The sequence below is a fragment of the Myripristis murdjan genome, chromosome 5, assembly GCF_902150065.1.
Source record: "Myripristis murdjan chromosome 5, fMyrMur1.1, whole genome shotgun sequence".
Classification (NCBI taxonomy): domain Eukaryota; kingdom Metazoa; phylum Chordata; class Actinopteri; order Holocentriformes; family Holocentridae; genus Myripristis; species Myripristis murdjan.
In genome coordinates this window covers 12,002,120-12,019,751 of record NC_043984.1, presented here as the reverse complement: position 1 = coordinate 12,019,751, position 17,632 = coordinate 12,002,120, and the positions used below count along the sequence as shown (strand labels likewise).

The 17,632-nt window shown below is 41.6% G+C and overlaps 1 protein-coding gene across 2 annotated transcripts in view; it reads right to left on the bottom strand.

The window, feature by feature from the left end:
• Positions 1 to 17,632, bottom strand: part of LOC115359956 (neurexophilin-2) — a 100,757-nt gene that overhangs the window by 24,916 nt on the left and 58,209 nt on the right. The window contains exon 1 of one of the 2 annotated variants that reach the window (XM_030052665.1): positions 14,644 to 15,049. The exons of the other annotated variant lie outside the window; for it this stretch is intronic. Within the exon in view, the coding sequence (XP_029908525.1) occupies positions 14,644 to 14,697 (54 nt within the window). The 5' untranslated portion in view covers positions 14,698 to 15,049. Of the gene's footprint in view, positions 1 to 14,643; positions 15,050 to 17,632 lie in introns of those variants that run through there. 2 annotated transcript variants of the gene reach the window in all.

Genomic DNA, 17,632 nt, shown 5'->3' with positions numbered 1-17,632 from the left:
GCATTTCTCCTCCCCAAAGTCATGAGGAGAGGAAGAAGAGTATGTTCAGCACTACCCAGCTGGTGCTTTGGGGATTACTCGCTCTGTTCTGCTCTTTCCCTCCTTGTTTGTGTTGCATCACATTGTTCACGCTCGTCTCAAGTGAACGACATGTAGAAGCAACGAGATGTCCTGCCACAGTGAACCCAGCCACCGTCTGTCTCTCTCTTTCTCTGTCTGCATTTGTCTGTCAGTCTGTCTGTCTCTTTCTCTCCCTCTGCCTCGTCTCTCTAGGTGCCACATTATGTCACTGTCACCGACTGGTCATGTTTCTACATGCAGGTTGGGGCCTGGTCCAAGCCTTTGCCGAGGGGGGATGACATCTGGCGAAGTAAGTGAACTAATCCGACTGGGGAACTGGTTCCATCTGCACTATTCTGACTGGGATACACAGAAGAGGAACCAAGTTTGTGTGTTTTGAGTGACAGAGGTTGCATTTTCATTTATTTTTTAAGGCCAAACTTTGAATACATGTCCACCTTGTAGCTACATCCAAAGAGGACTAATATTGCATTTAAAAGTGTTTGTTGTCTTTCCTGAAGAAAGGGAGATTTCTCTTCTTAGTTGTTACAGGAAAATCAGTTTCTGTCATTATGGTTTTGCCAGTTTAACTCTTCAACCCTGCTGGTCTCATTGGTGGGTTTGTTGTAGGTTTGCTGTGTGGCCAAGCTTTGTTCAAACCTACAAAAGTTTCTTTTCAATTCTAGTGGAGAAACCCAAGATTTACAAAGACACCAAATATGACCTACTGAAACTGGGTTAGGTTTAAGTTTCATTTACTGCATATATATAACGACACATTGCTAATTTCATTGTCCTGCTTGTACTAATGCAAATGTATTCAGACATGTGTGAACTCATTCTTTGATAGCTGATGCTGCCTCAACGCTATTAACACTTTGCCTGTGTTACTGTTGAACTGAATGAAGACATGCAATGCACCTGCAACCCACTGCACCAAAATGTCATCCATCATCCAACTTGTCCAAAGAAAATTGCACAAGGAAGTCAAGCTTGCCTTCAAAGTACAAGTTGCATGTTTTGGAACGTGTTGGCTGAAGCGATCAGTTTAAGGAAAGTTAAACTAAATAAATAAACAAATAGCCAAGATAATTAACATAAATCATAACTCTTATACAGTCATATTTCAACCACTTTCCCACATCTGATTGTGAATAAATTGCCAGTGTGCGCTAACAGCTGTGATTCATGCAGTCTATATGTATTCATCAACTTATTTATTTATGCAGACTATGCTGTTTCAAATGAGAGGCCTACCTAATCTGTTATGTTAAAGGCTATATGTAGTGTTGCGACCTGTGATGGGTCTCACTGGTAGAAAGAGTTAATTTACCTTGAACTTTGATTTTATTACTGGCTCTGCATCACAATAACACCATTAGGCTATTTGATGTTAAATAAAAAAAAAAAAAAAAATTCTTCATGTTTATTTACCATTGTCTCTCTTACCTAGGCTTACCTACTTACCTACTTAAATAAAGAAAAAAGAATAAAAAGAATAAAAAACTTTTAGTGTATTATCACCTGGCCTGTACAATAAAACAAAATGAATGAAGTGCTAATTAAAGAGAGACTATAGCCCTCACGATACCTGAATGCACAAGCTGTTTTCGCAGCTTTTTTGAGAGGTGACCATAGCCTTAATTTTAATAGTACTTTCAATAATACAGTCTCTTCCATGGTGCTCATGTGTAATCTACACACAATATGGGTCTGTGGGAGGCCTCATTAACAATAATAAGAACATGAAAAGCAAAATGAACACTGTGCAGTCATTTTAGGAAAGCAAAATTAGATCTGCTGGTTCTATGACCCCCAAAAGCATGTGCTCCCACAAAAGGCCTAACAAATTACATTAGCCTATTGAAATCTATGCCACAATCAATATTTCAAGCTGTGACAATATTTGGCAATTTATTTGTAATATGGTTTATGTTGTATCTTCATGGTTTGGCGTTATATTCAATATTTTGTTGGCTGAAGACAGTCGGACATTCCTTATTCCAATGTTTTGAGTCCAAGGTCAAGGTAAATCAACTCCTTCTACCAGTTTATTGTTTATTGTTTATTGTTTATTAGGATCCCCATTAGCTACAGCATGGCTGCAGCTATTCTTCCTGGGGTCCGCCAACATTTTAAAATAATACAATTCTTAAAATAACATAATAAAAGCAAACCCAAAGAGGCTCAAACAGAGGAAAAAAACACTGCATGCAGAAAAAAATACTCTGCAAGTAAGAATCTGCCCTAAGCAGAAACATACTAGGAAATTAAAACAGCAAATCAGAATATCACAGAGAACCAAAAAAACAAACAAAAAAAACAAACAAAAACAGTTTAGTATCAGTCAGTACCAGTCAGACTCATCAGTGCAACACCGTACATAGCCTTCAACGTCAGACCGAATTTGTGAAGGAATTTTCTCTGTGGCTTAGGTCACATTTAGGCCCCTTTGAGCTGCATTGATAAGACATCCTGTCTCCATGCCACCAAGGCCACAAGTCTGAGGAATGCCAGACAGAGGGAGACCAGGCAGACTGACACCTTTCACAAACACAGAGCTGTTGACCTCTAATATATGTAGGTAAGATATCTCCTTTAAAATAAGGCATTCCAGCGAGCAACCCTCAGAATTGGTGTGGTACTACACAGTGTCCGCACTTGTAGCGCTCATACTCTCTTCTCCTCAGCCGAGCATCAATAAACATCCTTTTGCATAGGACATCAAAATCTCCTGAAAATATCCTTCACTCTGAGAGTTGACCAGAACGCAGCTCATTTTCCATCATAAAAGTAACACATTAGTAACCTTAATCAAATAAATGACTGCATGAATCATCAAATATAGGCTACATGACTTCACAGCGCTCTATACTAATTCCAGTGTTTGGCAACTGAGTCACAAACAGGTGTGGGAAAATGGTAGAAATATCACTGTATAACAGTTATGATTTATATTCATTACTTAGGCTATTTGTTTATTTAGTTTAACTCTCCTTAAACTGACTGCTGCAGCCAACATGCTTCAAAATGCACAACTTTTACTTTGAAGGCGAGCTCCACTTCCAGGTTAAATTTTTATTATACGGGTTGGATAATGGAACAAACTGAATCGAGCTGCGCTGAGCTGCAGTTACATTGCCCATACTCATTCAATACAACAATCAATATCAATCAATATCCTTTATTTAACCAGGTAAAAAGACTCATTGAGATTAAAATCTCTTTCAAGAGCGACCTGGCCACGAAGGCAGCATAAACAGTGTTACAACAATACATACAACAACAACAAAACAACAGCAGTCACACACTGTAGCCAGCAACACAGTAACACTGGCAAAGTGTTAACAGTGTTTAGGCAGCATCGACTACTGAAGAATGTGCTCACACGCATCATCATACATTTGCATTAGGAAATACAACCTAAACTGGCATTATGCATTATACTGCAGAGGAATTTTATGAATACTGTGAATACTTTATCCACAGAACCCCCAAAATCCTAATGGGCTTGTCAGGGAAAGTGAACATCTATTTCCTATTTGATGTAATAGGGGAGCCATAAAACAATGGCATCTTGGGTTTGAATATTTCACTCAATAAAAGCATTAAAAAATACTTTTAAGAAGATTTTAAAAAGATTTAAAAAATCTTCCAAGGCTTTTATTTGACCTATTGGTAAGATCCTCAGAAACTGTGGATGGCTACAGCCCTTCAAAATAATTGCTTCATTTAGAAATTACATTAAAAGTGTAAAATAGTCAGATTCACGCTAGGCTAACACAGTCTGACAAGAAGCCCTGCATGAGGAGTATAATAAAATTTGCCGATGTGAAGGCTGTTGTGAGACGATTTTCCCTTCTGCCCATACAGCCTCAAGTTGAGTTTGTGCTGCTCCTCTCTCCCTCCTTAGCCCTGACCTCGACTCCCTCCCCAACAACCTCCTCTGGGGCGAGCTTGGACCAAGTTAAAGGAGGTAAAGTCTACCCCCTGTTCCCTCCCACTGTTGCCCACCCCCCTCCATCAGACCCCCTCCCTTCTGTTTCTTCATTACTTCAGCTAATTAACTAAAAACCAAGCTGAGATTTTATATAATTCAGCAGTGAGAACTGCCATGTCTTGATCCAGAAACACCCAGAGAGAATCGTAACATGGCGACCGGAGCCAGAAACCACCAGGCGAGGAAAAGAAAAATAAAGTCACAGATCTTGTCCCCACCAGCAGGGCCAAGCACCAGCTATCAGAGCACAAGAAGCTGGAAGCTGGAGCCGCAGAATTCGGCTCACATATTTTATTTCTTCCAGCGCTACATTTTAATCAGACGCACTGGCAAGTATTTGGGCGGGGGTTGGTGGAGGAAGAGGAAAGGGGAGATATAAAAGGGGAGAAATGGGGCAACAGAGAAAAAGATAGAGGCTTGATTGTGAGGGGTTTTGAGAGGCAGGTGGTGGATGAGAGAGGTGTAAGATGAAAGACGAGGTAGCGAGACAGAGAGAAAGAGAGAAGGATAGCCAGGGAGCAGAAACAGAGAGAGGTGCGAGGGATCCGTGACCAAACGCCACTATGGAGTGCTCGCTTCTCCGCTGAATTCTCCCTGGCCACTCTCCATTAAGCTCGGCTCGCAGAAACAATATATATACATATAAAAAAAGAGGTTTGACATGGGCAAGCAGTCCACAGGAAATACATCCAGAAATAACAGCTTGTGTGAGCATATTGTCTTGCTTTCATCTCAATAATGCTTTCCATGTAGCTCCTGAAATCCTGAAAGGACAAACAAGAATGCAAACAAGTCTTCATTATTGCAGGGCTTCATAAAAAAAAAAAAATCCCTGAAATTTTTGGGTGTTCGGTGGATTTGCAAGAGATCTTTTATTTATTATGACAGTGTGATTGCTGAGGTATATACTGTGTCCATGTGGCTTATCTAAGAGGTCACCATTCCTGCGGGGTTACCTATGTCGTTTTTTCTTCTCTTTCCCTTCCTCTCACCCTGCCTCACTCTTCCAATAAATTCAATGCATGTCTGAATTAATGCATTACAAGCCATGCTGGAGATATTAAAAAATGATAAAAACTAATCCCTCCTCCACAGTCCCATCTGCGGCAGGGTCCTCACGCTGAGCTGACCCTGAGCATTCCCTGCCGTCTGCACTGTGAGTTATGATATTTGGTGTCTCTCGGATTACACTTTAATATTTCATTACATGCACAAAATCCTGCTCTATATATCTCCCCCAGGTGTGTCACTATTAATCATAGACATTGTGAAAACCCAAGGCTGTCTAATAACTCAGGCAATGTACAAAACACACACACAGACACACAAACTGTGCATGTAGGATGTGGGCAAAAATACGTACACAAGCACACATATATGTATATGTATATTTGTGTATATATATATGTTTGTGTGTGTGTGTGTGTGTGTGTGTTTATAGATAGATCGATAGATAGACAGATAGATAGATATCAGCAGTTATCCACTGTGCAAAGAAACAACCACACAATGCATGCACACACACACACACACACACACACACACGCACACGCACACGCACACAAACACACACACACACACACACACACACACACACACACACACAAACACACACACACACTGTTTGTCTTTCTCTTCCAGACTCTGAAGCAATTCAGGGCTCTGTGTGAGCCTGTGTTCAGTTTGCGTGCTTGTCTCTCGCACCAGTAAACACACGTGAACACATCAAAATACACACCGCCATATCAAATAGCAAAAGTATGAAGCACAGCATGTATTTTCTCCCCGCGGGAGGCGAGGCTAGGCACCACATTGACCACAGGCAACGGCATTATGCCATAACTGGTGGCCCCCGCTGAGAGCTGAGCTACTCATCATGCATGTATGAAACAAACACAGTGCCCATCATCAGGAGCCAAGCGTCCCCTCAGATTTGATCTATTTCCAAACCTTGACTCCTCTACCCTGTTCAACACAGCCAGAGGAGAAAGAGAGAGGGAGTAAGAGAGAGAGGAGGGAGACAAAGAGAGAGATGGGCGAGACAGATAGGGTGGGCAGACAGAAAGAGAGAGAGAGAGAGATGGGAACACATTTACTCACTGCTCACATCACGGAGATGACTAGGGACCTCTCAAAGTGGAGCAACACTAGCAGAGCAATCTAAAGTAGGGCTGACCACTTCACAACCAGCATCTTCCTCTGCTGCTTTATTAAGACATGCAAAAGAGGACAACAACATCAAAAACCCAGAGGAGACTTGGGCAAACTAGCAGTTGAATACGGGAACAAGAAGAACAAACAACAAAACAACAGCAGCGTTTAATTCACGTTAACTTGCAGGTGATGCATCCAGTTTTCAGGCCGCTTGCATCTCTGCCAAGGTAACTCCTGCACACAACATCAAGCAGCTCAAATATTATTTGAAGTAATATACTCCATTCTGGCCTTACTGTGGATTAAAGTCAACATTAAAGAAGGGAGACGGTGGATGAAATTGAGGAGGCCTCCAACCCCCCCGTCTTCGGGACAGCGTGCAGTGATGGATGGCCGCCCTCTTGGCAGAGAGTGTTACAGGGCCACGACACACCCAGCTATAATGTCCCTTTATCGGCTCCTGTTAAGTGTTCATTTTCTCCTTGCTGCCAACAGGCTTGTAATATCTCAGAGGTAATTGCTATGTAATAAATAAGCTCTTTGTCTACCCCACCTTGATTGTGACAACTGGGAACAATAGGAAAACCGTGTACCCTGCATTGCTTAATTTTCCGTGTGTGCGTCTGTGTTTATGTGTGTGTGTGTGTGTGTGCTTAAGAATGTGGGATACGGGGAATTTTTGCCATGGACAATTCGTTTCAACCGGGCTCAATTCTACCAACCGTGATCCATGCATGTCTGTGTCACATAGTTTTATGACAAACATATTGCCAGTTATATTTTCAAATTGATTCCTTTTCAGACGTTTTCATTGTCTGCTCAGACAACCACCCCCACCACCACCATCCCTTCCACCCTCCCACCCCTCCCCACTCCCCAACTCCTCTCGGGGAGCAATTTTCCACCAGTCGCTCCGTAAAGCTGTTGGTGAGTCATACACAATACTATTGTAATAATGGTAGCCCATCCATCCAGGTAGGTGGGGAAGCATTAGAATGCTGTGTGAGTGTGTGTGTTGCAGTGTGGATAGAGCTCAGCTCTAGACAGATCAGGTGTGGTTATCTTGACCTGGACCTCCATATGCGCTTCACCTGCTCTGCCCTTTCCTTCACTTGTGGTGGGAGAGAAAGAGAGAGAGAGAGAAAGAGATGATATATCGAGGAAACACAGAACCTCTCTTTCATTCACCTGGAGAGAATGAATGACAGAGAGAAAACACAAACTAAACAAGAAACATGAAGATAAACATGAAGTTAGACCTCCCTTGCTCTCCACCTCCCGCCTCCTTCCAAGAGCCACAACCTCTATCAGCACCTCGTCCTCCTCCACCATTGAGCTTGGCAGTTGCACAGAGAGCTGCACTGGAGGCTGGACGGTGGCTCTGGCTGAGCGATGTGCGGCCCTCCTGGGGCCAAGGCAGCAGCTGTCCACAGGACATCTTCTCCAGATTGTCCTGGCAGAGATGCTCGAGTCTCATGGTCTGATGTGGAGCCCAGTGCTCTGCTTCTCGTCTTTTTCTGGCTGCGTTTTCACTGTGGCTTATGAACCTATTTTCAACTAGTGGCTCTGGAAAAATGTTTGTATTTTGAACTTACTTCAAAAGCCCATTCGTAAAACAGCACGTTGACTCATGAAATGCTGTTGTAACTGGATTGTTTTCACTGGGCCTCGTAAAACCTTAAGTGCCACACAGCGACTGCACATTATTAACTGAAAGGCGAATGATATGCTGCCAGCAAAATGCAAATCTAATGTGATCATGTAAACCAAGGTGTGTCCATCTGCACATGCTGATGCACATATTCTGAGCTGGTGACTGAAGTCCAATTATAAACTCCTTTCATTACACATCCAAAACCACGCAATATGTCTAGCACTCACATAAATTCAGACATGCAAATCTTATGGAAATGAACTGGACTGCACCATGTTGCTGACTGGTTGTTGAATAGAGGTAATAGTATTGGAAGTAATTCTCTGCAGAAACACACACACAAGTTGTTCTGTCACAGGTTTGCTTACATTTAAATGGATCATCAAAGGAGGTGTCTCTTCCACAGGACACAAGGGGTGCAAAAAAATAGTTTTAAAATGCCTAAGGTGGTTTGCCCATGGACAGAGTCTCAATCATAAATTATCTTTGGCCAGTGATTTGCAGTGCCAGAGTGCACAGCTGACATCTCTACTTGTTATTCCAGGTAAAATGCTTCCTTACAATCCTGGCAATAGCTTATTGTTAGCAGGACAGGGTGTCTGGGGGTGCTCTGGGAATACCTCCAGCCTCTGAGCAGAGACAAAAAGGTTGAGATTGTGAGTAAACTTGTGCACAAGCTAAGGAGCACCCGAAATACTCTGTATGCATGTCAGATAGCCCATGTCTGGGAAGCAGCAGCTCTGTTGTGAATATCTCAACCCCTGTACTGTAACTTGGGCCCACAATGATTTAACGGGTGGACGACCTTTTCACAATGAAATTCAGCATCTGAACTTGATGCAACAGCCACAACAGCAACTGTGAAAGCTAAACACAGATTTCATATTTATTTTGACGCTGTAAAGATTAATTTACAATCTGGTATTTGCAGAATTGAAATTTTGAGCTAAAATTCTAAATTAAGTGATTGTTGTTGTTATTATTATTATTATTATTATCAGTAGTAGTAGTAGAATCAGTAGTAGTAGTAGTAGTAATAGTAGTATAAATTAGCTAATTTAAGACTGAATCGTCACAGCAGTTCCCTGAAATGAAAACCACCTGGAAATGAGTTTAACATTATAACACAGCCACAACAGTCCTGTTACACTAACTCAGAGGTTTGCCACCTTTCAAAACATATACCACTGTATGAAAATATTTAAATGATTAATAACAAATTTTTACATCATTGTAATTTGATGTGTTAATGTAATAATTTATCTGAATTAAAGTTAACTGACTTTTTTTTTTTCTTTTTTTTTGGTTTTATGTTAAGGACTTAGGCGTACCACCAGTGGTACATGTAGCACAGTTTGTGAATCACTGCACTACATCATTACCTGTTTAAACACCATGGACGCAAAGGTGCTGTTCTGTAACACACCTGGATACAACTTTGGTGTATCACATATTTCTCTTTGTCCTACTGGTCAACATTCAAAATGGGACACAGGCATGGTTCTTGTGGGTTGCTGCATGATAAAACTACTAGCCCTGGATTGTGACCAATTTCTACAAATCTGGGTCTCCAGCTCAAGAAGTTTAGGGAGTCATTGCCAAAATGAGTTCCAATGTCACTTATATGTGGTGAAAACACTGTAGCCTCTATTTCCGGCTGTGTGCCTGTCTGCTTGAAGAGGCGTGATCTGATTCTGCTTTTAAAACTGAGACACATCTGCTCTGCTCAAGACTGGCTGTAACAGAGCTGGATGGAGCCAGAGAGAAATGTGCAGGGTCATGGACTTTGGTAAATGAGGTAACGTGTCAGACACACTTATCTTCAAGCAGCTGGACACAGAAGTCCACTTCTTTCTTCTCCTCACCATCTCCTCTTTGCAGCCACCACTCACCTGTTTTTCATTCAGTAGTGGGCTACCTCTCCTCACCTACACTCCTGATTCACTCCCCCTCTAGGAGCTCAGACCTCAGGTTATTTTCAGTGAGGCTCCATAGGAGCAGAATGAGAAGAGGGAAGGTTTGTCCTTTAAATCTGATCAGCGGTATGTTTTATTTGCCTTGGCATGTGCATGACCGCACCGTTTCTTCTGCACTGAAGATGACTTAGAAATAAAATATCGCTGAAACGGATTAAGCCTGAGAAGTATTTTTTTATACTATCACTCCCATTTGAATGCATTGTCCATGGTGTAGAAATGGTGCAAGGCCACACACGCATGCACACACACACAAACATTGCAAAACTTTGCCTTAGACAATAAAATGTGTAAAGCAACGTATACATTTTCTTCAAACCGCGGCACATCATCTGGCACTGACCTCAGAGCGCTTCCTACGGTTTGATTCACTCTGAAATCAAAACTGCATTCAGAACAATGAAAAAGCACAAACCAAGAAATGCATTTATTATGCATTAGTATAGATGAATCTGTGACCCAGGAACATCTTTTACATCCGCATATCAAACATGAACAGGTGGCTCCGCCAGAAAAAAGAACCAAATACACACACTGCCTCAGTCACTCAGCAAAAGGCTCTTGCAGTAGTGAGAGCTGGAGCGGCTCTGTCCATGGTCCTGAATATTTTCTGGTTTCTCTGTCTCTGTGCCTTAAAAATAATACCATTGCCTTATCAATAATTTCAGACATAATGCTCCCTTGCTTGGAACTTCAGGAATAGTCGACCTGTCAGTCAAAAGGAAGGTGCACACTTTGTTTATAACTGAAATGCATTTGGGTAGCACAGTTTTCAGTTTGTGTGCCTGCTGAATGCCCCCATTCCTATATTACTAGATTGATCCTGAACTTGCAGAGAAAATACTAGTGAGGTTATAATGAATCTACCTCACCTAAGGCAGTTATTACATGTAGCTGATATTATCAGATGAAATTTAAACAAGAACGTGTTAATTGAATTGCCAAATTTTTAGCTATGTTAATGTCTAAAATCCTACATGCTCCTCATTGCTTAAACACTGATGACAGATCTCTGACTCCTGTACACGGCAAAATTTACATATATCTATAAAACAGCGGCTTATTTTGCATGAGTCCAAAACATATGACAGCTTCATACTTTTAAAATGCAATTTCCCCTCTTTACAGCTAATACAAAGCCCGAGGTGTAAGTATTCACTGCACTATGCAAGGAATGACTCATTTTAAAAGTAATGGATTGTCAAAAATGGGGCATAGGACTGTTGAGAAAGAAGGGGGGGAAAACAAATTAAATTAAAATGGATCTTTGGTTTAACCTTACAGCACACCGTGCTAAAATCATTAAAATACTGTATGAAACTGTGCCATTTTTTTTTTTTTTTAGGTTAAAGAATGCTTTGATCTCAGGGAACAATTTCAGAGGCAACAGATAGCAGTAATGTGATTGCTTCTGTCATCATGATTCAACAGATTACATATCTAATCGGTTTGTGAACACAGAATATAATTTGCACAGATTACAGACCAATTGTGCCTCCCGCTTGCTGACAGTTAGATGATACAGCCACGGACAGATGGGCAGACAGACAGACAGACACACAGACAGGCAGGCTGACAGACAGACTGACTGACAGACAGACAGACAGACAGGCAGGCAGGCAGAGGCAGTGGGAAGGAATCCACCAACCACCTGGCTTAATCTGTGATGGAAAACATCTGATCCTGCTGTTCCGATGGCTCAGGGGGTTTTCCACAATGGCATGAATAAGTGTATAACTCATGTGGGCACAGACATAAACCATGTAAAGACACACATTTGTATTTCCCATGCACATTTTACAGATACAGAGACTAGGTTTGTACTGAATTGCAAGGCGGTGCAAAATACACGATGCACGAATGCAAAAGAAGTGGGACTAAATATAATGAAATTAAAATGACTCAGTGCCTGTAATATCCCTGGGGTATATAGCTAGTTGTTTATGGGGGAGATAAGAGGATTTTGTCAGGTTGAGATGCTAGCTAATGCTATTGTTCCTATGGAGCACAAAACAGAAAAGAAGCTTTTCACACATCTTTTCTTCTTTGTAGTGCTGTTACTGTAGATATCACTAAATAGTACGACATGAGAAATTATAATGCAGCCTATTGCAGTGTTGCACGACGTATGCAAGAAATGCACGTTTATTTCTTCTTTTTTCAATATATATATATATATATATATATATATATATATATATATATATATATATATATATATATATATATATATATATATGTATACATACAAATATGAGAAGCCACACAGCTGATAAGTGGTTTTGTTTCATTTAAATTATAAATTCTCATTTTTACCTCTTACTAAAAAAAACAGCCATTCCAAAAATAATGGGTAAATCATAATTTTAATTTGTGACAAGTTATAAATGCCAGAGTCATAGGCTATAAAATAAACTTTTATAAAAGCAATTTATATGCATTAACACCAGAGGATTCCCTTTCCCTCTTAAATCCCTATCTGTTTCTTCCCGTCTCCGCTTCTTCCCCTCACAATTCAACAGCCATTCACTTCAGTTCATACTTGGATTGCGTATGCGCTTTAATAGGCCTCCCAGCATCTGTGAGTGGGCAGCTAACAATGCTTTTTGTTCATAAAGATCAGCAAATGAAGTTAGAGAAGGCTAATGCTTCCTTTGCTTCTCTTCTCTTTCCTTCCATTCCATTCACTTCCGTTCCCTTTCCTCCCCTTCCCCCTTCCTTTCCTTTACCCCTCTCTGCTAAATCTTTTTTTCCCCATCTACCTTCACTTACTCATTCCCCGCTTTACTTCTTCACTTCTTAATCCCTCAAGCTTGTAATGCTCTCAAGGATGTAACTTTTCAAATTATCTCAGCCAATCACCGGCAAATGCTCAGTGACATCTACACAGCGCAGGCCTCAAACACAAAATGAGATTATTATGCTCACCCCCCTCCGTCAAAGAAAAAGACAAAAGATGCAACATATTGTCAGATGGCACAATATTGAAAAGGCTGATATGGTTTCAATACCATGGCAATCTCAACAGTTGAACCCAAGTTGCACTCCTATGCGGAAGAGGCATTGCAGTTCCACTTTAGCGTTGAAATGATTTGTATTCAATCTTCAAAAGAAGCGTAGGTGTTATTACCTGTCACAATACAACCTAACCTCAATCTGCCAGCTGCCAACAGGGTGTTTTTAAAATCACATGCTAAACACAGCCGTCAGATTTCATGTTTGGAAAGAAGGCTGGCTACTGTAGGCCACTAAGCAAATCTGTTAGCAGTGAAGGTTCCCCACCCATCCACCCCCTCAGCACTTACAGTCCTAGCACTACGGTTTTGTCACTTGAATCAAGTGATGTTCCTCTGTTAAAGACTTGTTTTACACTTCAGGGCTGCTTTTTAAGCCGTGTAAAAATAGCGGATAAAAAAGCCACAGTTTGTCAAAAAGCCCTATGAGGTTTGACAGTGTCAGATTTGTTTATATCTCTATTTGAAGATAAGTGGTACTTATGAAATCAGGAGAATGGAGGGATGGAATGCAACAAAACAGGATGGTGGATGAGAGAAAAAAGAGGAAAGTTGGAGTCAGAGGTGGAGGGAGAGGCAGGAGAGGGTTTTGGCAAAAAGGTCATGCTTCTGTTCTCCCTTGTTTCCTGCATTAACCACTGAGATGTACTGTAAGCACTGATGGTGTATATCTGCTAGGGTAGATTCTATTCTATTCTGAGTAGAAGTCTACAGGTCACACTTCAATTAATACACTCAATTTAGGCCAAGTCGGCAGTTAGTTCAGATTTAGTTGAAAGAATGGCTGTGGGCAGATTTAAATGTTCATTTTCATCTTTTTCTATTATATTAAGTGACAGGGATGCAGGACATGATTTCATCTTTTTAATGATGGCATCAGATGTAGCTCGGCCAAGTGAACAAGTCGCCTCGTAATGTGGCAAAATCTGACCCATGCAGAAGTGAAGCTTTTGATGCTGCACATTTTGTGTGGCGCAACCTTCATCAGGAAAAGCACTCACAAGCGCGCAAACACAAAGAGGAGTCCACGCGCGCACGCACACACGCACAAAGTACACACACACACACACACACACACACACACACACACACACACACACACACACACACACGGACATGTAAGCACACAGAAAACAGCAACCGCAGCAGCATCAGATCCAAACTAGGCTTACAAACTCCGCCGTGGCGATGCCGAGATAATAAAACAGGCCACGGGCGTGTTTAACTTCTGAAGAAAAATTAGAGGAAGTTGCTGGGAGCGCAAATAGATAAATAGATAAGTAGGGCTGCTTAACTGGGGGTAAAGGGGAAACGCTCAGACAGCAGAATCTGCGCGTTTGGAAATCAGGCAAAAGTCGCACACGCGTTTTTCCAAACAAATACAACCAAATTTATGAGGAGACGGAGGATAAAAAGGGAGAAAAACGTCCATCGCGGTTTATTTGCAATCTCGACAGCTGTGGAGGCGGTATTGTAATAACTTTGAATTAAGTTCCACTAAACACACTGTGTTTTATGGGGATTTTCGCAGACACGGGCAAAATGCAGAATGTAACACTGTCAGAAAAAAAATCTATTCAATCACCAGCTCCAACTGAGTGCGATTCACTTTATGTGAGCCAATAAAAAAACGTTACTGCACTTTCCCCCCCGTGATTTCTAGGAAACTAGCGAGCCTCTGTAACGAGCAGACCTGTGCGCTTCTGGCCAAACACGGCACTCCAAACCTCCATCCAGCGTGTCCACTTTTTTTCTTTTTTAATTCATCGCGGATAATCAACTCACCTTCCGTAGGATCCACTGGCAGAGGAAAAGTATGGTCCAACCGAGTACCTTCATCTCGCCTTCCTTAGAGCGGACCACCCCAAAAAAACTACGAGTCTCCCCGGCTGAACATATAAAGACAAACCGCGGAATCCAAAGCAAATCCAGCTGGCAGACGGCGAGGAAAAAGCGAAAGGAAAAGTTGTGTAGTTTTTCTTTTTTGTTCTTTCTTTCTTTCTCTCAGTCAGTGTCACAGCGGTTTCTGTGCAAAAGTTTCAGCGCTGTGCTTCAGTTCCTGCAGTCCGTCTCATGTGGCAGATCCATGGTTGTTGCCGCCGCTCATGGTGCTGGACGACTGGAAGTTTGTGCGGAGGCAAAGTCACCTTGGCAGGTGGAGGGGAAGAGGAGATCTCATTTACGATCACCAGCGCATCTTCTGTTGTAGCCCAGTCACTGGTTGATTTAGGGAGACGAGTGCTCTCCCCTCCGTTCTCTCTCTCTCTCTCTCTCTCTCTCTCTCCTCTCTCTCCTCATCTCTCCTCTCCTCTCATCTCTCTGTGTGTGCGTGTGTGTGTGTGAGTGTGTGTGTGAAAGAGAGAGGGAGAGAGACAAGGCTGTCGTCGGGCAGCCACATTGGCTACAGTTACAGTTAGATGATTTGTGTTTTTACGCAGCTGAGTATGAAATCAGAATAGCCTGCATGTTGTTTCACATCCTCCCGCAAACTTGTCGAAGTCACTTCCTCTGAAGTTGGCGAACATAAACAACAATGGACGTTAAGATTTTTTTTTTCCCAGCAAAAGTAAGTGTTAATTTGGTTTAAGTGTTTATTTGCAGGGATTTGGATTCTAATATGTCCTTAGAGGAAGGATTAGTAAAGGTTTATGCCACTATTTTCATGCCAAATCAATTTAATTCTGAATAGGGTAATCCATGCTGTCTTAGTTGGTTACATGAGGATTTATTTTACTCCCATTGGGGTAAATCTACCATTATTAATGGGGTATTAGCCTCCATACAAAGGTTCCAGTGCCAAGGCACTTGACACTTTATTTAGATAGATAGATAGATAGATAGATAGATAGATAGATAGATAGATATTAAATTCAATTTATTGCTGTGTACTTATTACACTTAATTCTAGATTTAATTCTACAATGTGGGCAGTTTTAACAATGCTGTACATAACATAACAGAATATAAAATAATGTAACATGAGGTAATAACAGAGACAATAGACTGTAAAGCTATAATGGATAATGGAAGAGTTGCTCTAAGTTTCTCTGGTGTGTACTGTGCTCTCTCTTCAGCCTCAGTCGCAGATGTTTCATCCTCTCTGTGAGCAGTCAGCTCATGAGCAGCGCCACATTCTTCTGCTCTGGACAATTTAATTAGAAAAATGATTTTTTGCCCATTTAGCCCTAACATCCCAGCTCTTTGAAATGTAGAGGCTATTATCAACTTCTGAAATTCAAATTAAGATACCGTGCATTGCTCAACATTATGTCTCTCCTAACTTCACGCCAAAGACATCATCTTGCTTTTCAATATGTGACTCTGCGTGATGCCATTTTTTTTCCCCGTGGCAAGTGAAACTCAAATATACACAAGCAAATAGAAAACAATCTTTGTCTTTTACCAAAAAAATAAAAAAATAAACCTCGCCTGCTGCTTTAAAGTTATGTGATGGAAGCCAGCACCACAAGCTTGCCAGACTATATCTTCCCAGAAAAACAATTTTGAAATATTAATGTTGCGTGGATATATTGGGGCAGCGTGGCCCCACATCTCTCCCTGTTGGCCAGTCCCAGCTGCTGCCTGCTTGATTGTGCCACCTTTTAATGTGAACTGATCTGGGACGCACAATGTGTGCAAAGCTGTCTAGCAAGCCTGCCAATCAGCCTGTTTGTTGCCTGGTTGTGTGTCTGTCTGACCAACATCCTGTCTGTCTGTGCACAAGAATATCTGTCTAATTGACTGATTGAGTGTCTTCTGTATGAGCTTACTGTCTGTCTCGACTTTCTCTCTGCATGTCTGTGTTCTCTCTGCCTGTATTTGTGGCTGACCGTCTCTTTTTCTTTCTGTCTCTGTCTGTCTGTCTTTCCAACTCTCTGTCTGGCTGTTGCTCCACCAGAATGTCTGTTGTCTCTTATCTATTCAGCACAGTGGCTCTCTGCCTCGGTCTAACTGAGTTAAGTTTATCTCTCTGTGTCTCTATCTTCATATCTGTCTCTTTCCATAAACCTCCTCTATAGCGTCCGTCTTTACATTTCTGTCTTACAGGATCTACGTCAAATTCCAGAATCATTTGAATACAAACAACAAATGTGATAGGTCTGCAGATCAAAGCAGACACCTTCCTCACCGTGCTTTTTTCCTGTGAATATAAAACATTCTAGTACACCTGTGGCATGCTATCATATTTTTTGACACAATGCCAGAGATATGATGTGACATTAGAGCGTTGTCTCATCATCTTTTCACTTCATCAGACACATGAACTCAGGTCTTGCACTGACGGGGCCATTTAGTGGGACTGCCAGCCAAAGTGCACATCATGTTTATGGCCTGAGAGAAGGTAAAGCCGTGCTGGAGAGTGGAGCTGCTCGGCTGTCTGACGGCCTGTCACAGATGGAGAGGAGTGTCTGTGCAAAATGAGTTGAGCTGTAGTTATATGTGATTCTATATAATATGTATTAGCAATCTGTTATCAGTCTTTGGAATTGCAGGCTTTTTTCATTGCAGTTTGGCTGTGACTCTCAGCAATGTGAGAGCAGCCTAGTACTGCCCCCATGCGAGGCAAAGAGTCACTGCATGCAGAAGCAAACCGAGTGTCAAGGGAGGGAATGGACTTGGAAGAAAATAAAAAACACTTTAAAAATGAATAGTGGATACAGTGATGCAAGGGAGTGAATGGTGGGCCTGCAAATGCCAAGACTACAAGAATGCTTTAGTGTACTAGAAAAATGGCAGAGTGTAAATGTACTTGTGACAAAGTGTGACAAAGCAT